The sequence below is a fragment of the Pan paniscus genome, chromosome 20, assembly GCF_029289425.2.
Source record: "Pan paniscus chromosome 20, NHGRI_mPanPan1-v2.0_pri, whole genome shotgun sequence".
Taxonomy (NCBI): domain Eukaryota; kingdom Metazoa; phylum Chordata; class Mammalia; order Primates; family Hominidae; genus Pan; species Pan paniscus.
In genome coordinates, this window is record NC_073269.2 from 55587465 (window position 1) to 55608551 (window position 21087).

General features: G+C 53.9%; 2 protein-coding genes and 4 non-coding genes across 26 annotated transcripts; all 6 read left to right on the top strand.

The window, feature by feature from the left end:
- The first annotated feature begins 1615 nt into the window (after positions 1-1615).
- FLT3LG (fms related receptor tyrosine kinase 3 ligand) lies at positions 1616-14467 on the top strand. Of its 19 annotated transcripts, none has more exons than XM_063599618.1 (8): positions 1616-2413; positions 2735-2804; positions 3925-4035; positions 4380-4433; positions 4658-4801; positions 7138-7276; positions 8792-8860; positions 14251-14467. In XM_063599618.1, the coding sequence occupies exons 2-8, from the start codon at positions 2772-2774 to the stop codon at positions 14436-14438; spliced, it is 738 nt and encodes a 245-aa protein (XP_063455688.1). In that variant the 5' UTR covers positions 1616-2413; positions 2735-2771; the 3' UTR covers positions 14439-14467. The 19 variants fall into 19 exon arrangements, 17 of the variants coding, with proteins under 17 accessions (XP_063455688.1, XP_054959144.2, XP_054959143.2 ...); XM_063599611.1 differs by lacking the exon at positions 1616-2413 and adding an exon at positions 8538-8716 and having other exon boundaries at positions 2523-2804; XM_034944878.3 differs by lacking the exon at positions 1616-2413 and adding an exon at positions 8538-8716 and having other exon boundaries at positions 2523-2804; positions 14200-14336.
- Positions 14468-14690: 223 nt separating this feature from the next.
- RPL13A (ribosomal protein L13a) lies at positions 14691-20059 on the top strand. Of its 3 annotated transcripts, none has more exons than XM_003814327.7 (8): positions 14691-15879; positions 18085-18157; positions 18467-18532; positions 18710-18811; positions 19014-19099; positions 19275-19334; positions 19650-19772; positions 19947-20059. In XM_003814327.7, the coding sequence occupies exons 1-8, from the start codon at positions 15865-15867 to the stop codon at positions 20031-20033; spliced, it is 612 nt and encodes a 203-aa protein (XP_003814375.1). In that variant the 5' UTR covers positions 14691-15864; the 3' UTR covers positions 20034-20059. The 3 variants fall into 3 exon arrangements, with proteins under 3 accessions (XP_003814375.1, XP_034800773.1, XP_063455691.1); XM_034944882.3 differs by having other exon boundaries at positions 15847-15879; positions 18085-18147; XM_063599621.1 differs by lacking the exons at positions 14691-15879; positions 18085-18157 and adding an exon at positions 18200-18325.
- On the top strand, positions 18200-18283 carry LOC112437951 (small nucleolar RNA Z195/SNORD33/SNORD32 family). The gene has a single exon (XR_003026449.1). It is a non-coding gene; the product is annotated as a small nucleolar RNA Z195/SNORD33/SNORD32 family (small nucleolar RNA).
- Positions 18850-18934, top strand: LOC112437950 (small nucleolar RNA Z195/SNORD33/SNORD32 family). The gene has a single exon (XR_003026448.1). It is a non-coding gene; the product is annotated as a small nucleolar RNA Z195/SNORD33/SNORD32 family (small nucleolar RNA).
- LOC112437952 (small nucleolar RNA SNORD34) lies at positions 19139-19209 on the top strand. Its single transcript, XR_003026450.1, has one exon. It is a non-coding gene; the product is annotated as a small nucleolar RNA SNORD34 (small nucleolar RNA).
- Positions 19410-19495, top strand: LOC112437955 (small nucleolar RNA SNORD35). Its single transcript, XR_003026452.1, has one exon. It is a non-coding gene; the product is annotated as a small nucleolar RNA SNORD35 (small nucleolar RNA).
- Positions 20060-21087: the final 1028 nt, after the last annotated feature.

Genomic DNA, 21087 nt, shown 5'->3' on the forward strand with positions numbered 1-21087 from the left:
GAGCCACTGCACTCCAGCCTGGGCGAAAGAGTGAGACTCCGTCTCAAAAAAAAAAAAAAAAAAACCTCCCACCTCAGCCTCCTGAGTAGCTGGGACCACAGGCACGCACCACCATGCCTGGCTAATTTTTTTTTTTTTAATAGGCAGAGTCTACCTACGTTGCTCAGGCTGGTCTTGAACTCCTGGCCTCAAGCGATCCTCTCGCCTCAGCCTTTCAAAGTGTGGGACTACAGGCATCAGCCACCACACCTGAAGTAGAATTCTTTTTGATGTAAGAAACCCACTCTTACTAGTTTAGGATAAAAGGGAGTTTTCAGAGGCCAGGCTCGGTGACTCAGGCCTGTAATCCCAACACTTTGAGAGGCTGAAGTAGGCGGATCACCTGAGGTCAGGAATTTGAGAGCAGCCTGGCCAACACAGTGAAACCCTGTCTGTACTAAAAATACAAAAATTAGCTGGGTGTGGTGGCGGGCACCTGTAATCCCAATTACTCAGGAGGCTGAGGCAGAAGAATCACTCGAACCCAGGAGGCAGAGGTTGCAGTGAGCTGAGAGCACACACTTCACTCTAGTCTGGGCAACAGAGCAAGGCTCCATCTCAAAGAAAAAAAAAAAAATGAGAGTTTTCCAGACTAGGTGTGGCAGTTCACACCTGTAATCCCAGCACTTTGGGAGGCCGAGGTGGGTGGATCACTTGTCAGAAGTTTGAGACCAGCCTGGGCAACATGGTGAAATCCCGTCTCTACTAAAATTATAAAAATTAGCCAGGCGTGGTGGCGGCGCCTGAAATCCCAGCTATCTGGGAGGCAGGAGAATTGCTTGAACCTGGGAGGCAGAGGGGGAGCTTGCAGTGAGCCAAGATCGTGCCACTGCACTCCAGCCTGGGCAACACAGCGAGACTCGGTCTCAAAAAAAAAAAGAGAGAGAGGAGTCTTCTGGAAGGCTACAGAGATTCCCTAGAGGCAATAGGGCGATAGGGCAGGACACACAATGAGGGGCCCCAGGACTTGGTCAGGAAGGAGCTAGAGCAGGTCCTTTGTCCATGGGCCACATGAGCTATTGGGGCTTCTATCTCTGCCTCTCTGCTTCATTTAAATCTTTCTAGCCAGATGGAAGGTCTGACCATTCGGTGCGACAAGGCAGCTAACCCAGGCTGAACAGGAAGTGAGGCAGGCAGAGGGATCAGGGAAGGGAAATGGATGGTGAAGGCCAGGACGGGCGAGGCTTTGCTGCAGTAACACATAACCCCCGAATCTGCGTGGGCCACAACCACAACATTAGTTTGTTGCTTACACTCCCTGTGCTCATCCGGGGCTGGCAGGATCCCTGTGCTCCTCCGAGTGGCACAGGAAACTTGGCTGATAGAGGCGCTCTCTCCATGCATCCTCCACCATCCACTCCCCGGTCCCTTAGACTTCCATTCAGAAGTGACCTGTCACCTCCACCCTCATGTGACTGGCCAAAGTGAGTGTGGCCATGTCCGAGTTCCCCAGGATGGGACCTTGAACCCTCCTGCGGGGGGGGGGGTGGGGGGGGCAGCAGATGTTTCAGGACAGTCTGCCACGGATCAGATAGGTGAGCAAGAGATTCAGGATGGGCGTGATGGGTCACACCTGTAATCCCAGCATTTTGGGAGGCCGAGGCAGGCTGATCACCTGAGGTCAGGAGTTCGAGATCAGCCTGGCCAACATAGTGAAACCTCGTCTCTACTAAAAATACAAAAATTAGCCGGGCATGGTGGCACGCACCTGTAATTCCAGCTACTCGGGAGCCTGAGGCACAAGAATCGCTTAAGCCCAGGAGGCGGAGGTTGCAGTGAGCCGAGATTGTGCCACTGCACTCCAGCCTGGGCAACAGAGTGAGACCCCATCTAAAAAAAAAAAATGCTTCAGAGATTCAGAGATCCACAGATGTGGAAGAGCGCTTCTATTTTGTCTCATGTACCACCTCACCCCTCAGTTTGGAGTTGGAGAAGCCGAGGCTTAGAGAGGTCAAGGGGCTGGCCAAGCTCCCATAGTGATAAAGCTAGTGCTAGGGCGACACCTGCCAGGCCCAATGTGACAAGATGCATCCTGAGTCCTGTGTGCCAAGCCTTGGCGGGGCAAAGTTGGGGCCCGGAGGACGGTAAGACACAGCAACTCCGAGTTCCCAGAGACAGATCCGGGTTCCAGCCCCAGCTCACCATGCACTGGGCGTGCCACCCAGGGAGTCAGCCCCACTGCAGCCCCCGCTGCGGGGCGTCCGGGGAACGCGCCATCTGCGGCGTGAGCGGCCGCCTCTCACCACCAGGGGGCGCGCTCCGCCTGGGCCCAGATTCCACCCCTTGACTGTCTCCCCCCAAAAATTTCCTTTCACTTTCGGTCTCTGGCTGTCACCCGGCTTGGCCCCTTCCACACCCAACTGGGGCAAGCCTGGTGCGTGAGGAGACTTGGACTCTAGGTCCCCAAGGGGCGGAGCCAGGGTCCCCACTCCTGGGGCAGGGGGAGCAGAGGGTGGGGGGCTGGGTTCCCGGGTCCCTAACCTGGGGAGGGTTCTGGGGACCAGACGACGAGGTTCTTAGAAGTGGAGATGAAGAGTTTTCACCGTAACTGGGGCAGACGCAGGAAGCCTGGGGGAGGAAGGGGCGGAAACTCAGCCACATCAATGGGACGCGGGAGGGGCGGGGAGGCAAAGGGGCGGGCAGGGCAGGGGCTGGGGCATGAGGGTCCGAGACTTGTTCTTCTGTCCCTTCCAAGACCCGGCGACAGGAGGCATGAGGGGCCCCCGGCCGAAATGACAGTGCTGGCGCCAGCCTGGAGCCCAACAGTGCGTAAACCCCAGGGACAAGATCAGGGGAGAGGGGAGGCACAATGTCAGGATGGGGCAGAGATGAGGGGAGATGGACGGGAGAACAGATGGACAGATGACGAGAAAATAGGAGGGGAGATGGACAGATGTGAGGGGAGATGGATAGGAGAGGAGATGGACAGAGGAGGGGGAGATGGACAGAGGATGGGGAGATGGACAGAGGAGGGGGAGATAGAGGAGAGGGAGATAGAGAGGAGTGGGAGATGGACAGGAGGGGGGAGATGGACAGAGGAGGGGGAGATGGACAGAGGAGAGGGCAGATGAACAGAGGAGAGGGAGATAAAGAGGAGGGAGGTGGACAGGAGGAGGGAGATGGACAGAGGAGGGGGAGATGGACAGAGGAGGGGGAGATGGCAGGAGGGAAGATGGAGGAGGGGGTATGGACAGAGGAGAGGGGAGATGGACAGGAGGGGGAGATGGACAGAGGAGAGGGAGATGAAGAGGAGGGGGAGGTGGACAGGAGGGAAGATGGAGAGGAGGGGGTATGGACAGAGGAAAGGGGAGATGGACAGGAGGGGGAGATGGACAGAGGAGAGGGAGATGAAGAGGAGGGGGAGGTGGACAGGAGGAGGGAGACGGACAGAGGAGAGGAAGAGAGACAGAGGAGGGGGGAGATGGACAGAGGAGGGGGAGATGGACAGAAAAGGGGGGAGATGGACAGAGGAGAGGGAAGGTGGACAGAGCCAAGAACGAATGAAGAGGACGTGGACCAAGATCAAGAGAGAAGCAGGCAACAGTGGTGTAGAAGGCAGAGGGAGGGACAGAGCTGGAGGAACCTGGGCGAGGAAACCAGACATGAAGATGAGGTGGTTGGAGAGAGACCAGCAGAGTGGGGGAGATGGGGAGAGAGAGGGGTGGGGCAGAGGGGGATGCAAACTGGACAGCATTGGACCAGAGGCAGAGAGAAACCGGGAAAGACGGGCAGAGATGGGGCCATGTCTCCAGAAAGTGTGGAAGAGGCAGAAGGACACCCAGGGAAGGAGGAGCGGGGAAGACAGAACAGTACAGGTGGGAAGCCCGGAGGAGGGGGCTGTGTGTGGAACAGCGGAGGGCTCCCCCAGCACCCCCTCCCCTGCAGACCTATCTCCTCCTGCTGCTGCTGCTGAGCTCGGGACTCAGTGGGACCCAGGACTGCTCCTTCCAACACAGCCCCATCTCCTCCGACTTCGCTGTCAAAATCCGTGAGCTGGTGAGCGGCGCTGCCCCGGACCCCCTCATGTGATCCCCCTTCCCCCCACTTTTTTTTTTTAAGTAGAGATGGGGTCTCTCTCCCTGTGTTTCCCAGGGTGGTCTTGAACTCCTGGGCTCAAGCGATCCTCCCACCTTGGCCTCCCAAAGTGCTGGAATTACAGGCGTGAGCCACTGTGCTTAGGGGTGTCATCCCTTTTTAAGGGCAAGGTTCTGTGGCTTCTTTTGGGCTCCCCCTCTCTTGGTCTTGTCCCTCTCTCTCTGGATCTCTGCTGCCACCTCTGGGTCCCCACAGTTCTGTTTCTCGCTGTTTTCAGCCAGGCCTGATCCTGTTTTCTCCCGCAGTCTGACTACCTGCTTCAAGATTACCCGGTCACCGTGGCCTCCAACCTGCAGGACGTGAGTCATGTTGGGAGGGACCTGGGATGGAGGTGGGGACCACAGACTCAAGATGCTCCACCGAGGCGAGTGGATAACCAGGCCCTCCCCTCCCCAAACCCAGGAATCAGAGTCCTCAGCCCCTCCTCCCTCAGACCCAGGAGCCCCGGCCCAGCCCCTCCTCCCTCAGACCCAGCAGCCCCGTGCCCAGCTCCTCCCTCAGACCCGTGGGTTCTCCCCTCTAGGAGGAGCTCTGCGGGGCCCTCTGGCGGCTGGTCCTGGCACAGCGCTGGATGGAGCGGCTCAAGACTGTCGCTGGGTCCAAGATGCAAGGCTTGCTGGAGCGCGTGAACACGGAGATACACTTTGTCACCAAATGTGCCTTTCAGGTCAGCCCTCAACTTAGGGGACAAGTGAGGGGAGGGAGATGCCTTCCTACGAATTAGAAGTAAAGCTCCGCTAGGCCTTATTGGCGATTTGGACCATAGCCACCCAACGAAGGTAGAGCGAGAAGCGCCACCCTGCAGAGCCCTGTTCCTACAGAACAACACGTCCCCAGGCACTGGTGATGGGGAGCAGTCTGGTCCCATTCTGGGGCCCCGGTTTCCTAGGCCATGATGAAGGGTGCCATTGAGGGGTTCTTCCCCCCAAAAAAAACGGGGAGAAGGGGTCTCTAAACTGAGGAGGCCGGGCGTGGTGGCTCACTCCTGTAATCCTAGCACTTTGGGAGGCTGAGGTGGGCGGATCACTTGAGGTCAGGAGTTTGAGACCAGCCTGGCCAACATGATGAAATCCCGGCTGTACTAAAAATACAAAAATTAGCCGGGCATGGTGGCTTAGGAGGCTGAGGCACAGGAATCGCTTGAACCTGGGAGCCAGAGGCTGCAGTGAGCCGAGATCATGCCACTGCACTCCAGCCTGGGAGACAGAGTGAAACTGTCTCAAAAACAAAACAAACAAACAAAAACCTCTCTCTGAGGGCTGGGTGCAGTGGCTCACACCTGTAATCCCAGCACTTTCGGAGGCCAAGGTGGGAGGATTATTTGAGCCCAGGAGTTCAAGACCAGCCCGGGTAACACAGTGAAACCTCATCTCTGCACAAAAATAAAAATAAATTAGCCAGGCATGGTGGTGCCCACCTGTGGTCCCAGCTACTCAGAAGGCTGAGGTGGGAGGATCACTTGAGCCCTGGAGGTCGAGGCTGCGATGAGCTATGATTGGGCCACTGCACTCCAGCTTGAGCGACAGAGCAAGACCCTGTCTCAAAACATAGAATAGGCCATGTGTGGTGGCTCACGACTGTAATCCCAGCACTTTGGGAGGCTGAGGCGGGTGGATTGCCTGAGCTCAGGAGTTCGAGACCAGCCTCGGCAACGTGATGAAAACCATCTCTACTAAAATACAAAAACAAAATTAGCCAGGCATGGTGGTGGGCACCTGTAGTCCCAGCTACTCGGGAGACTGAGGCAGGAGAATTGCTTGAACCCAGGAGGCAGAGGTTGCAGTGAGCCGAGATCACACCACTGCCCTCCAGCCTGGGCGACAGAGCAAGACTCCATCTCCAAAAAAATAAAAATAAAATAAAAGGCTGGGCACAGTGGCTCACGCCTGTAATCCCAGCACTTTGGGAGCCCGAGGCGGGCAGATCACGAGGTCAGGAGTTTGAGACCACCCTGGCCAATGTGGTGAAACCCCGTCTCTACTAAAAATACAAAAATTAGCTGGGCATGGTGGTGCGCGCCTGTAGTCCCAGCTACTCAGGAGGCTGAGGCAGAATTCCTTGAACCCGGGAGGTAGAAGTTGCAGTAAGCCGAGATCGTGCCACTGTACTCGAGCCAGGGTGACAGAGCGAGACTCTGTCCCCAAAAAATAAATAAATAATAAAATAACTTTGGGAGGCCGAGGCGGGCGGATCACCTGAGGTCAGGAGTTCGAGACCAGCCTGGCCAACATAGAGAAACCCCGTTTCTACTAAAAAATATAAATAAATAAATAAATAAATAGGCTGGGCACGGTGGCTCACGCCTGTAATCCCAAACTTTGGGAGGCCGAGGCGGGCGGATCACGAGGTCAGGAGATCAAGACCATCCTGGCTAACACAATGAAACCCCGTCTCTACTAAAAGTACAAAAAATTAGCCGGGCGTGGTGGCAGGCGCCTGTAGTCCCAACTACTTGGGAGGCTGAGGCAGGTGAATGGCGTGAAACCAGGAGGCGGAGCTTGCAGTGAGCCGAGATCGCGCCACTGCACTCCAGCCTGGGCGACAGAGCGAGACTCTGTCTTAAAAATAAATAAATAAATAAATATGGCCAAGCACGGTGGCTCATGCCTACAATTCCAGCACTTTGGGAGGCCAAGGTGGGCAGATCACCTGAGGTCAGGAGTTCGAGACCAGCCTGGCCAACATTGAGAAACCCCGTCTCTACTAAAAATACAAAAAATAGCTGGGCATGGTGGTGGGCACCTATAATCCCAACCACTGAGGAGGTTGAGGCAGGAGAATCACTTGAACCTGGGAGGCAGAGGTTGCATTTCACCACTCCAGCCTGGGCAACAGAGTGAGACTCTATCTCCAAAAAAAATTAATTAATTAAATAAATAAACTCTGAGAGCCAGAGCTCACTGGGCCCTGTTGCTGGGCATCGCCAGCAGGGAAGGGCCTTTGGCCTGCGGAGGGGCGGTGGGGGGATGACGTGGTGGTGACGTCTCCCTCCCCTGCTCCCAGCCCCCCCCCAGCTGTCTTCGCTTCGTCCAGACCAACATCTCCCGCCTCCTGCAGGAGACCTCCGAGCAGCTGGTGGCGCTGAAGCCCTGGATCACTCGCCAGAACTTCTCCCGGTGCCTGGAGCTGCAGTGTCAGCCCGGTAAAGGCTTCCAGGCACCCCCACTCCTTCCCCTCCTGTCCTCACGGCCGCTCCTCCTCTCTGCACAGTGCATCCCAGACCCCATCTTTCTCATATTGGTTGTGACAAGGGCAAGCTTATTCCTCTTTCTGGAGCTCAGTTTACCAATTTTTTTTTTTTTTTTTTTTTTTTGAGACGGAGTCTCGCGCTGTCGCCCAGGCTGGAGTGCAGTGGCGCGATCTTGGCTCACTGCAAGCTCCGCCTCTCGGGTTCATGCCATTCTCCTGCCTCAGCCTCCCGAGTAGCTGGGACCACAGGCGCCCGCCACCACACCCGGCTAATTTTTTGTATTTTTAGTAGAGACGGGGTTTTACCGAGTTAAACCAGGATGGTCTCGATCTCCTGACCTTGTGATCCGCCTGCCTTGGCCTCCCAAAGTGCTGGGATTACAGGCATGAGCCACAGTGCCCAGCCTACCTTTTTTTTTTTTTTTTTTTTTTTTTGAGACGGAGTCTTGCTCTGTCCCCCAGGCTGGAGTGCAGGGGTGCTATCTCGGCTCACTGCAAGCTCTGCCTCCTGGGTTCACGCCATTCTCTTGCCTCAGCCTCCCCAGCAGCTGGGACTACAGGCGCCTGCCACCTCACGTGGCTAATTTTTTTTTTTTGTATTTTTAGTAGAGACGGTGTTTCACTGTGTCAGCCAGGATGGTCTCGATCTCCTGACCTCGTGATCTGCCCGCCTCGGCCTCCCAAAGTGCTAGGATTACAGATGTGAGCCACCGCGCCCAGCCTATTGTTTTTTTTTTCTAAGTCGGAGTCTTGCTCTGTCGCCCAGGCTGGAGTGCAGTGGCGCAATCTTGGCTCACTGCAACCTCCATCTCCAGGGTTCAAGCGAATCTTCTGCCTCAGCCTTCCGAGTACCTGGGATTACAGATGCGCATACCATGCCTGGCTAGTTTTTGTGTTTTTAGTAGAGATGGGTTTTCACCATGTTGGCCAGGCTGGTCTTGAACTCCTGACCTCAAGTGATCCACCCACCTTGGCGTCCCAAAGTGCTGGGATTACAGGCGTGAGCCACCGCGCTCAGCCTATTCACTCATTTAATTTGTGACAATCTGATGAGGTAGGTACAATGATTATCCTAGTTTTACAGATGAGCAAACTGAGGCACAGAGAGGACAAGCAGCCCATCCAAGGTCACACAGCCAGTGGCAGCCAGACCTCTCTTTCCTTCCTTACCCCAGCCGTTCTCCTTGGTCACCCAGCCTCCTCTTTCTCCCCAGACTCCTCAACCCTGCCACCCCCATGGAGTCCCCGGCCCCTGGAGGCCACAGCCCCGACAGCCCCACAGCCCCCTCTGCTCCTCCTACTGCTGCTGCCCGTGGGCCTCCTGCTGCTGGCCGCTGCCTGGTGCCTGCACTGGCAGAGGACGCGGCGGAGGACACCCCGCCCTGGGGAGCAGGTGAGCAGGCTGGGAAGAGGGGGTGAGGGGGCCGAGAGGGTGGCCCACTTGTGGCTGACACTTTGGGGCCCACAGGTGCCCCCCGTCCCCAGTCCCCAGGACCTGCTGCTTGTGGAGCACTGACCTGGCCAAGGCCTCATCCTGGTGAGTCCTTCCTGGGCTATGGGGCCTGGACTTTGTGTCTGCAGGTTGGGAGGGTCATTAGGAGGCCATGGAAGGGTGGTGAGCAGTGGAGGGGCAGGGGCAGCTCTAGGTGCAGAAAGACCCCTCTGGGGCCAGGCGCGGTGGCTCACGCCTGTAATCCCAGCACTTTGGGAGGCCGAGGCGGGTGGATCACTTGAGGTCAGGAGTTCAAGACCAGCCTGGCCAACATGGCAAACCCCACTAAAATACAAACCCTACTAAAAATACAAAAATTAGCTGGGCATAGTGGTGTGCGCCTGTAATCCCAGCTACTCAGGAGGCTGAGGAAGGAGAATTGCTTGAACCCAGGAGGCGGAGGTTGCAGTGAGCCGAGATTGCGCCACTGGACTCCAGCCTGAGTGACAGAGCTAGACTCCGTATCAATAAAAAAAAAAGAAAAGAAAAGGAAAGACCCCTCTGGGGCCACGGAGACAGACTGGAGACCAAGCCGGAGGCTGTGGGAAGGCCCAGGGTGAGGACCATGACTGAGCCAGGGCTGGGACCATGGGATGGAGTGGAGTGGATGGGCAGAGAGTCAGGGGTCAGAGATCAGGAGGGACCGGCCTGGGGCCTGACAGGCTTGAGTTGGCACAGATAGCCCTGGTCCAGTGACAGGGTGGACAGGGGGGAACCTGGGGGAGGAGTCAGATTAGGGAAAGACATGGAGCTCACTGGGGACCTGAAGGAGCAAGGGGCCCTGGGGAGATCTGTGAATGTGGGAGTTTGCAAGCCTCCTGGGACAGGAAGGAAATGGCACTCCAGAAAGAGGGAACTGCCTTTGGAAGCCCTTTGGTATGAGAAAGCTCAGGGTGTTCCAGTAACTTGGGCCAGCGTGGGGCAGCAAGGAGCCATGGGAGGTGTGAGAGGGAGGAAAGGAGCTGGGAACAGGTGTGGAGGGTGCAGGCAGGTAGGCAGGTGGGCCAGGAGGGAAGAAGGAGGGGAGGCCCCAGCGGGTCCCCTAACATTTCAAATCTAACATTTTGTAGTAATTGCTCGCACATATAGTGCCTTGGTAATGCAGGCCTCATGTGGGGCTTGCTTGCTTTATTTTTTTTTTTGAGATGGACTCTCACTCTGTCACCCAGGCTGGAGTGCAGTGGCGGGATCTTGGCTCACTGCAACCTCCACCTCCCAGGTTCAAGCAATTCTCCTGCCTCAGCCTCCCAAGTAGCTGGGATTACAGGCGCCCGCCACCATGCCTGGCTAATTTTTTGTATTTTTAGTTGAGATGGGGTTTTGCCATGTTGGCCAGGCTGGTCTCAAACTCCTGATCTCAGCTGATCCGCCCGCCTCAGCCTCCCAAAGTGCTGGGATGACAGGTGTGAGCCACTGTTCCTGGCCCATGCTGGGCTTTCCACAAATGAACTCACTTCCTTGAGAAGTTCGTGCCATTATGATCCCAAGGCATAGAGAGGTAAATAATTTGCCAAAAGTCACACAGGTCAAGGGTGACAACCAAGATTTGACTTCAGGTTGTCTTTTTTTTTTTTTTGAGATGGAGTCTTGCTCTGTCGCCCAGGCTGTAGTGCAGTGGCATGATCTCGGCTCACTGCAGCCCCCGCCTCCCAGGTTCAAGCGATTCTCCTGCCTCAGCCTCTGGAGTAGCTGGGATTACAGGTACCCACCACCACACTCGGCTAATTTTTGTATTTGTAGTAGAGACGGGGTTTCACCATGTTGGCCAGGCTGGTCTCGAACTCCTGACCTTAGCTGATCCGCCCGCCTCAGCCTCCCAAAGTGCTGGGATTACAGGCATAAGCCACCACGCCCGGCCTCGAGGTTGTCTTGATCCAGCATCTGTGCCCTTCACTCTGCTGCCTCAGTTTCCTGATCTGTACAAAAGGCTCTAATAATAGTCCTTCCACCATAGGGTTGTTACGGGGTGAAGTGAAGTGACACAGGCAAGGCTCTTAGAGCAACGCAGTGGAAACGGCATGTGAGCCACCTGTGCGATTTTCACTTTCTTAGTAGCCACATTTTTTTTTTTTTTTTTTCCTGAGATGGAGTCTCACTCTGTCGCCACGTTGGAGTGCAGTGGCATGATCTCAGCTCACTGCAACCTCCACCTCCCGGGTTCAAGCGATTCTCCTGCTTCAGTCTACCGAGTAGCTGGGATTACAGGCACGCGCCATCACGCCCAGCTAATTTTTTGTGTTTTTAGTAGAGACAAGATTTCACCATGTTGGTCAGGCTGGTCTCGAACTCCTGACCTCATGATCCACCCGCCTCAGCCTCCCAAAGTGCTGGGATTACAGGCGTGAGCCACCACGCCCGGGGTCACAGTTTTTAAAAAAGGAAAAAGAAGCAGGTAACTTTATTTTATGCAGTATATCCAAAATGTTGTTATTTCAACATGTAATCAGTATTTCTCAATGATTAATGAGACATTAATCAGTTGGAATCATTCATCATTTTGGAATATTTTACATTCTTTTGTCATACTAAGCCTTCAGCATCCACTGTATAGTTTATTTATTTATTTATTTTTCCTTTTGAGATGGATTCTCGCTCTGTCACCCAGGCTGGAGTGCAGTGGCGCGATCTCAGCTCACTGCAACCTCGGACTCCCTGGTTCAGGCGATTCTCCTGCCTCAGCCTCCCGAGTACCTGGGATTACGCCACCACACCCAGCTAATTTTTGTACTTTTAGTAGAGACCGGGTTTCACCATGTTGGCCAGGATGATCTCCATCCCCTGACCTCGTGATCCGCCTGCCTCAGCCTCCCAAAGTGCTGGATTACAAGTGTGAGCCACCGCGCCCAGCCCAGACAATAAATTTTTATCAGAAATGCTTCATCTATATTTAAATTTCATGAAATTTACAGTTGCCAAAAGCAGATTCACATAGTCAAGTTGTTCAAAACATACATTAAACCAGCCTGGGCCACATGGTGAAACCCCATCTCTACAAAAAATTTTAAAAAGTAGCTGGGTGTGGTGGCACATGCCTGTAGTCCCAGCTACTTAGGAGGCAAAGTAGGAGGATTGCTTGAGCCCAGGAGGTTGAGGCTGCAGTGAGCCATGATTGTGCCACTGCACTCCAGCCTGGGTGAGAGAGCAAGACCCTGTCTCAAAAACAAAAAAAACACACAGAAGAGTTTAGAATCTCAGTTGCTATCTCTGGGAATCATCATGATTGCTAAGACCGGTATCTATCCAACAACAACAACAAAAATAATTAGTGCACTTCAGCCTGGGCAATAGAGGGAGACTCTGTCTCAAAAAAAAAAAAAAAAAAAAAAGATCAAGGACCAGTATCTAAATTGCTCTGTCGCCCAGGGTGGAGTGCAGTGGCACGATCTCGGCTCACTGCAACCTCCGCCTCCCGGGTTCAAGTGATTCTCCTGCCTCAGCCTCCCCAGTAGCTTGGACTACAGGCACGTGCCACCACACCCAGCTAATTTTTGTATTTTTAGTAGAGGTAGGGTTTCACTATGTTTGCCAGGATTGTCTCGATCTCTTGACCTCGTGATCTGCCCGCCTCAGCCTCCCAAAGTGCTGGGATTATGGGCGTGAGCCACCACGCCCAGCCTTTTGTTTTAAGAAAAGGTAATACATTGAGCAGTTTTCCTCCCAACCTAGTCTCTGTCCAATCTGTTTCCTGTCTTAAATTTATTTTTTATTATAATTTTTTTTTTTTTTTTTTTTTTGTGAGACAGACTTTTGCTCTTGTTACCCAGGCTGGAGTGCAGTGGTGCTATCTTGACTCACGGCAACCTCCACCTCCCAGGTTCAAGCGATTCTCCTGCCTCAGCCTCTGGAGTAGCTGGGATTACAAGCGCCTGCCACCACGCCCAACTAATTTAGTGTATTTTTAGTAGAGACGGGGTTTCTTTTGTTGTTGTTGTTGTTTTTGAGATGGAGTCTCACTCTATTGCCCAGGCTGGAGTGCAATGGCACGATCTCGGCTCACTGCAACCTCTGCCTCCCGCGTTCAAGCGATTCTCCTGCCTCAGCCTCCTGACTAGCTGGGATTACAGGCACACACCACCACGCCTGGCTAATTTTTGTATTTTTAGTAGAGATGGGGTTTCACCATATTGGCCAGGCTGATCTCAAACTCCTGACCTCGTGATCTGCCCGCCTTGACCTCCCAAAGTGATGGGATTACAGCCATGAGCCGCCCTGCCCAACCAATACCTGATATTAATTTTATTGTATCTCACCCAGCATGGTGGCTCACACCTGTAACTCCTTGGCAGATCGCTTGAGCCTAAGAGTTCAAGACCAGCTTGGGCAACATGGTGAAACCCCGTCTCTACTAAAAATATAAAAATTAGCTGGGCATGGTGGCATGCACCGGTAATCCCAGCTAACTCAGGAGGCTGAGGCAGGAAGAATGGCTTGAACCCGGGAGGCAGAGGCTGCAGTGAGCTGAGATCATGCCACTGCATTCCAGCCTGAGACAGAGCAAGACTGTCTCAAAACAAGTTTAAGTCCAGCCTCAAACTCCTGGACTCAAGTGATCCTCCTGCCTCAGCCTCCTGAGTAGTGCACCGGCCCCATCTCAAGTGTTCAGTATTCACATGTGGCTTGTTACTCCCGTATTAAAGAGCAAAAATAGAGAACGTTTCTTTTTCTTTCTTTTCTTTTTTTTTTTTTTTTTGAGATGGGAGTTTCGCTCTTGTCGCCCAGGCTGGAGTGCAATGGCATGATCTTGGCTCACCGCAACCTCTGCCTCCCGGGTTCAAGCGATTCTCCTGCCTCAGCCTCCCAAGTAGCTGGGATTACAGACGTGCACCACCATGCCTAGCAAATTTTTTGTTTTTGTTTTTTTCTTTTGAGACAGACTTTTGCTTTTATTGCCAAGGCTGGAGTGCAATGGTGCAATCTCGACTCACTGCAACCTCCGCCTCCCGGGTTCAAGCAATTCTCCTGCCTCAGCTAATTTTGTAGTTTTAGTAGAAACGGTTTCTCCATGTTAGCTAGGCTGGTCTCAAACTCCCAACCTCAGGTGATCCGCCCGCCTCGACCTCCTAAAGTGCTGGAATTACAGGCGTGAGCCACTGTGCCTGGCCCTAATTTTGTATTTTTAGTAGAGATGGGGTTTCTCCCTGTTGGTCAGGCTGGTCTCAAACTCCCAACCTAAGGTGATTCACCAGCCTCAGCCTCCCAAACTGCTGGGATTATAGGCATGAGCCACCGCGCCCGGGGAAATATAGGGAACATTTCTATCATGGCCACGTTCTCTTGGACTGCAGTGCCCTAGTACATAGTAAGCGCTTGCTGGGAATGGAGTTGTTTTGGGCATGAGTCTGTGGCCCGCCCCAAGCTAAGCTACTTTCCCTCTCCTTTCTCAGCGGATCCTTAAACAACCCAGTGAGACAGACATCTATCATCCCATTTTACAGGGGAGGATACTGAGGCACACAGAGGGGAGTCACCAGCCAGAGGATGCATAGCCTGGACACAGAGGAAGTTGGCTAGAGGCCGGTCCCTTCCTTGGGCCCCTCTCATTCCCTCCCCAGGATGGAGGCAACGCCAGAATCCAGCACCGGCCCCACTTACCCAACTCTGTACAAAGCCCTTGTCCCCATGAAATTGTATATAAATCATCCTTTTCTACCAGCTCTGGCCAGGTCTGTCTATGGATGGGTGTGAATGGGGTAGTTTTGATTTCAGAATCTTGGTTTTTGAATTGCAATGCAATGTTTCATTCAATACTTGTTTTCTGAGGTCCCCTGGAGCCCCGGGCCGGCACTGGGCAATGTCAGAGCCTGGATTTGAGTCAGAACCAGCCCAGTCGCCCCAGGTCTCCTTGGCTATGGACGAGAAGACAAGGGACTCAGCGAGCCTGGGTGCAGGATGCCATAGGCTCCTATGGAGATAGCACAGAGGCAGTGTGAGAGCCCGCGGGGGGCAACTCACCCAGGCAGGGAGAGCAGAGAGGCTTTCCAGAGCCAAATGGCATTGCGATGGTGACAAGCCAGATTTGGAGGGGGTGGGGAGGGCATCCTGGGCAAGGGACCCAGCTGAAGCAAAGGCCGACAGTCCAGAAAGTGAGAAGTTCCTCTGAGGAACGCTCAGTGGATTGGTGCAGCCAGGCAACTAGAAGCCATTCCTTGATCCACTCTTAGAGCCCCTGGGGAAGACCACCTCCATCTGTTTTACAGATGGATAAACTGAGGCCCAGATAAGGCCAAGGGTTTGTCCAGGTCACAGTGAAGTCGACCAGACACAGGAATCCAAATCTCTAAGCCTAGAATGGGCAAGGCGCCGGGGCTCACGCCGGTAATCCCAGCACTTTGGGAGGCCGAAACGGGAGGATCGCTTGAGCCCAGGAGTTTGAGATCAGCCTGGCCAACATGTCAAGACTCCCCCCGTTCCCGGGCCACAACAAAATATATATATGCCAGGCATGGTGGCGCGCCCCTGTAGTCCAAGTTACTCGAGAGGCTGAGGCAGGAGGATCCCTTGAGCCCGGGAAGTGGAGGCTGCGGTGAGCCACGATCGCCCCACAGCACTCTGGTGTGGACAACACAGCGAGACCCTGTCTCACAAAATAAAGTAAGCCCGGACTGAGTGCGGAAAGGCGGGCCTGGCGGGTCTGGTCTCCCCATGCGGGCCACCAGAGGCCCTGCAGCCTTCAGTCGCTTGAAGGGGTAATGGCGCTTCCACTCACAAACATGGCGGACAGAGCGTGTGAACGAGATGAACAGCCCCTCAAAAATATGGCCGCCTAGGCTGGACGGCCGTGCCCCAGCAGCACCGCCTCCGCGCCCCACGTGATCTCTCGCCGGGCACAGCGCTGACCGCGGAGGTCCAACCGGAAGAATGTCCGGATTGGACATTCGGAAGAGGGCCCGCCTTCCCTGGGGAATCTCTGCGCACGCTCAGAACGCTTCGACCAATGAAAACACAGGAAGCGGTCTGCGCAACCGCGTTGCGTCACTTCTGCCGCCCCTGTTTCAAGGGATAAGAAACCCTGCGACAAGACCTCCTCCTTTTCCAAGAGGCTGCCGAAGATGGCGGAGGTGCAGGTCTGTGCTCCGCGCGGGCCGGGGCGGCAAGGGGCCGGGTGGGATCCAGGCCGGAATGGGGTCGCATCCTCTCTGTCCTCCTGCATGTTTTGCGGAGCTTAACATCCATAATGAAGCAAAATGGAAGTCTTTTGGGATAAGGGGAATCTGTAGGAAATGCCGCGGCTCTCTTTAGGCCTAGAGTTGGCTACAATGTGGCATTTCCTTCTCGAGGCGAGGGTGATAGAGCTTCCAGCACAGGACAGGTATTTTACAACTGGATTTTGCTTACCTTGAACTCGGGTAGTGGGTGGGGGCCCTGGGGTAGAGTCTTGGCCGAATTGGACCGTTGTGTGTCCTCAGCGATGAGGAACACGCGGAAGTGTGGCTGGGCGGTCTCGGGGCAATGAGAAACTGAGTTTTGGCCAAAATGGAAGGTATTTTTATCCCGCTCAGTGCGCGGGCTACTTTGATTTCACGTGGAGGTGTTAATCGGGGTCCCTTGCAGCTCCGGTTCTTTTAATTCTCAATGCCTTTCTGCGGGGGGTCGAGAGCTGTTGGCTGCGGGGCACTCGGGAATGAACTCGTTTTCCGTCGTTTTGGGGATTGGCGATTGTCCTGAGGCTTGTTACTGGAAGTCGAGAGGTGTGATGAATGGTTCCACAAGGATGGGACATCTTTTGGGCCTGACACCTGGGGGCCCTTTCCCTGGCTCCTGGTGTAGCTACTTAAGTATAAAGGAGGGGTTGGCCCTGGAAAGGTTTCTTTGTGAGTAGTCTGTTGGGGCGGGTGACATTTCAGAGCCAGGCCGATCTAGGCAAGTTGTGTTCACCAAGCATGTGTCTTTGTGCCTAGCACAGTTTGCAATGTTTTGCGTAGTTCAGTTAACCATATTCCTGAGGCAGATATTGGTATCCTTATTTTACAGAGGAGGAAATTAAATTGGAATTGGTGATTTTGGGCCAAGGTCACGACTTCAGGAAGTCTGTCTGGATTTTAGAGTCTTTGTACCAACGCTTACAAAGCATGTGTAACAACCAGTGTGTGCTTCATGCTTTTGCATTAAAACAATGAGGATTTCTACTTTTAGTGTTTTTTCTGAGACAGAGTCTCGCTGTGACACCCAGGCTGGAGTGCAATGGTGCGATCTTGGCTCATTGCAACCTCTGCTTCCCAGGTTCAAGTGATTCTCCTGCCTCAGCTTCCCGAGTAGCTGGGACTGCAGGTGCCTGCCACGACGCTTGGCTAATTTTTGTGTTTTTAGTAGAGACAGGGTTTCACCATATTGGCCAGGATGGTCTCGAACTCCTGACCTCAACTGATCTGCCCGCCTAGGCATCTCAAAGTGCTGGGATTACAGGCGTGAGCCCCTGCACCCGGCCAGGATTTCTACTCTGGAGGAAGCTGAGGTTCGGTGCCTGAGCAGTTTACCGGGGAAAGCAGAGTGCTCTATAGCAGAGCTAGCATGGGCTTTTGACTACTCTGCCTAATCTCATCCCACCTGAAATTCGGTTTTCTTCCAAATTAAATTTGTGGTAGAAACATCCTATACATTAGAAGAGAATTAGATTGTGTTAACATCCTACAATTGATTGGCCACAGTGGCTCAAGTCTGTAATCCGAGCATTTTGGAAGGCCGAGGCACACGGTTCACTTGAGGCGAGGAGTACAAGAGCAGCCTAGGCAACATGGCAAAACCCTGACTCAACAAAAAAAAAAGTACAAAAATTAGCTGCGTGTGGTGGTGCGCGCCTGTAGTCCCAGCTACTCATGAGGCTGAGGTGGGAGGATAGCTTGATCCTGGGAGGTCACAGGATCACAGGACAGCCTGTGCAACAGCGAGACCCTGTCTCAAAACCAAATCCTACAGTTTATTAGTTACAAGGTCTTGTAACTGGGTAGTCAGTGGGCAGAGCCTTGCTGGTCTTCGTTCAAATCCAATTGCTTTGCAAAATACAATCTGAGCATAAAATACTCATAGAAGAACTCAGATATGAGGGGAGTTTGGGCCTCTTAAACTGCACACTCACTGATCCTGAGGCAGCCTTGCTTTCTCAGTCCCTGTTCCTCATCTGTAGAACGGGGCTCCGTGCATAGTTCCCAGCTCTGATGGCTGGGTGCAAGGCACGCTGTTGGCACAGTAGGACAAAAGAAGGGAATGCTTGCTTGTGAGGACAATCAAAGGCTGTCCTTGTCTCTGAGTCCTTCTGCCCTTGTCTCCCACAGGTCCTGGTGCTTGATGGTCGAGGCCATCTCCTGGGCCGCCTGGCGGCCATCGTGGCTAAACAGGTACTGCTGGGTAAGTCGCTGCTCGCGGCCCCTCTGTCATGGGCCCCCGCTGGAGGTCAGTGATGAGCAACATTCACCATCTTTCGTTTGAGTCTCACGGCCATGAGATCAACCCCATGCACCGCTCTGAGACCTGCCAGCCACTCTTCCCCAGGGTTGGGGACTCCAGGCTCAAGAAGTAATTATGTATTAGGCTAGTTTTTCATTTAAACATGAACTTAGCTCTGGCGAGTACTGCGCTGTGTCTGGAGGGTGACTGCATAGGCAATGGTGGGACCCTCAGGCGGCTCGGCCCTGCTAAGCCTTTCCCTCCCTCTAGGCCGGAAGGTGGTGGTCGTACGCTGTGAAGGCATCAACATTTCTGGCAATTTCTACAGAAACAAGTGTAAGTTAGGACCTGGGAGGAACACTGGAGAGGGTCTCCCTGTGGGGTGTTGAGGCTCTGAAAGCAATTGCAGCCGTGTTGGGAGAGGCTACTTGGGGTTTCTGAGAAGGCCCTTGGAAGTGGGGTTTTGAGGGTGCTGGTAGACTGGGCAGGCCTCACACTCTCCCCTCTCCCTAGTGAAGTACCTGGCTTTCCTCCGCAAGCGGATGAACACCAACCCTTCCCGAGGCCCCTACCACTTCCGGGCCCCCAGCCGCATCTTCTGGCGGACCGTGCGAGGTGAGCAGAGCGTGGGGACTGCAGGTGGTGACGGGCAGGCGGCCGGTGATGAGAACTTCTCCCACTCACATTCGAGTTTCCCGACCATGAGATGACTCCACATGCACTACCATCTGAGGCCACCCCATGGGCCCACCTCAGTGGGGAGGGTGGGCGTCCTTATGAGGCCCTCTGACTGGGCCTGCTATCTGTCACCCAACAGGTATGCTGCCCCACAAAACCAAGCGAGGCCAGGCCGCTCTGGACCGTCTCAAGGTGTTTGACGGCATCCCACCGCCCTACGACAAGGTGAGCTGTGCCAAACCCCACAGGCAGCGGCCTTACCTGTGGCGTCTGTGATGTTCCGCAACTACCTACATTGTTTGATCCTCATGAAAGCAGCACTGGCTGAGACGCCAGTCCAGCCGACCTCCTTCCCTGTCTGTCCCTCCCGGGCTCTTAAGCCCCTCTCTTTCTCTAACAGAAAAAGCGGATGGTGGTTCCTGCTGCCCTCAAGGTCGTGCGTCTGAAGCCTACAAGAAAGGTGAGTCCCAGCTTATGCTGCACCATCTACTTGGGAGATTTCAGGCCTGCTGAGGGACCTGGGGACCCGGAGCCTGGCAGATGATGTCCTTATCTCACGATGGTCTGCGGATGTCCCTGCGGGAATGGCGACAATGCCAATGGCTTAGCTGATGCCAGGAGGCTTGGGTGGGTGCTTTTCTAACAGGCCTTCAGAGAACAGTTGCATTATGATATGCCCAGCTGTCAGTCACCTCCCAGCTCTCACCAGCTCCGGCTCTTCAGGGTGTGGGGGCTTAGATATCCTTACAACTTCATTTGTTCACCGCCCCCGCAGTTTGCCTATCTGGGGCGCCTGGCTCACGAGGTTGGCTGGAAGTACCAGGCAGTGACAGCCACCCTGGAGGAGAAGAGGAAAGAGAAAGCCAAGATCCACTACCGGAAGAAGAAACAGCTCATGGTGAGGCCAGGGGCTGGTGCTGAGGGGGGCATCTCACTCCTGGACAGGCCTGGCAGGTGCCTTGCCCACAGAGTACTCTTAACTGGCCAGCCGGGGTTGGGGTGGGATGCAGTCCGTGTAATGAGGGCAATGCAACCCCTCCTGACCACCACCACCTGCACTTATTCTTGGCAGAGGCTACGGAAACAGGCCGAGAAGAACGTGGAGAAGAAAATTGACAAATACACAGAGGTCCTCAAGACCCACGGACTCCTGGTCTGAGCCCAATAAAGACTGTTAATTCCTCATGCGTTGCCTGCCCTTCCTCCATTGTCGCCCTGGAATGTACGGGACCCAGGGGCAGCAGCAGTCCAGGTGCCACAGGCAGCCTGGGACATAGGAAGCTGGGAGCAAGGAAAGGGTCTTAGTCACTGCCTCCTGAAGTTGCTTGAAAGCACTTGGAGAATTGTGCAGGTGTCATTTATCTATGACCAATAGGAAGAGCAACCAGTTACTATGAGTGAAAGGGAGCCAGAAGACTGATTGGAGGGCCCTATCTTGTGAGTGGGGCATCTGTTGGACTTTCCACCTGGTCATATACTCTGCAGCTATTAGAATGTGCAAGCACTTGGGGACAGCATGAGCTTGCTGTTGTACACAGGGTATTTCTAGAAGCAGAAATAGACTGGGAAGATGCACAACCAAGGGGTTACAGGCATCACCCGTGCTCCTCACCTGTATTTTGTAATCAGAAATAAATTGCTTTTAAAGAAATCTGGCGTCTTTGCACTGTGTCTGCTGTGGAGGCAGGCCCCTGGCAAATGGGGGGTGAGGAGCTTGAAGAGGGTAGAATGGGCTGTGCTAATATACAGAATATATGTAACTTGCTGTAAATTGAATGATCCTTTATAGACACCATTTACAAACCAAATACATAAAATGTGGCCAGCAGTGCCTGGTGCTTCCTAGTTAATGTAAAGCTGTCTCATTCTAATTCAGCTGCAAAGTATGGACCCATGCCCTGCTGCCAGGCTGCTGTAGTCCCGGCAGTCTGTAGAGACTAGCATTTTGCAAATGATAAGCACTAGAATAACAGATAACGCTAGGCTTTATGCACTAAGAGAACCCATTAGATCTGCCAGTCTGAATCCCAGAAAGGGCACTGATACAGAGCATTTAGTACTAGGTAGCAATTTCATAAAATGTCCCTGGTCAAAGCTTGCTGGGGCAGGCCCCGTTCCCATTTTACTGATGTCTAGCAGTCATGTTCGGTAATACGTCATACCCAGGTCTCCACGCTAAACAGCCTAAACACTAAAAGTAAACATGCTGTGAA

Bases quoted from the DNA above. Each gene is read 5' to 3' on its own strand.
- RPL13A (XM_003814327.7), top strand. The intron at 18,533-18,709 runs GTAAGTTAGGAC...CCCTCTCCCTAG, and splicing joins CAATTTCTACAGAAACAAGT to TGAAGTACCTGGCTTTCCTC. The intron at 19,773-19,946 runs GTGAGGCCAGGG...TATTCTTGGCAG, and splicing joins GGAAGAAGAAACAGCTCATG to AGGCTACGGAAACAGGCCGA.
- FLT3LG (XM_063599610.1), top strand. From the start codon at position 2,568: ATGAAGAGTTTTCACCGTAACTGGGGCAGACGCAGGAAGCCTGGGGGA. The intron at 2,805-3,924 runs GTGCGTAAACCC...CCTCCCCTGCAG, and splicing joins CGCCAGCCTGGAGCCCAACA to ACCTATCTCCTCCTGCTGCT. The intron at 7,277-8,791 runs GTAAAGGCTTCC...TGGGGCCCACAG, and splicing joins GGAGCTGCAGTGTCAGCCCG to GTGCCCCCCGTCCCCAGTCC.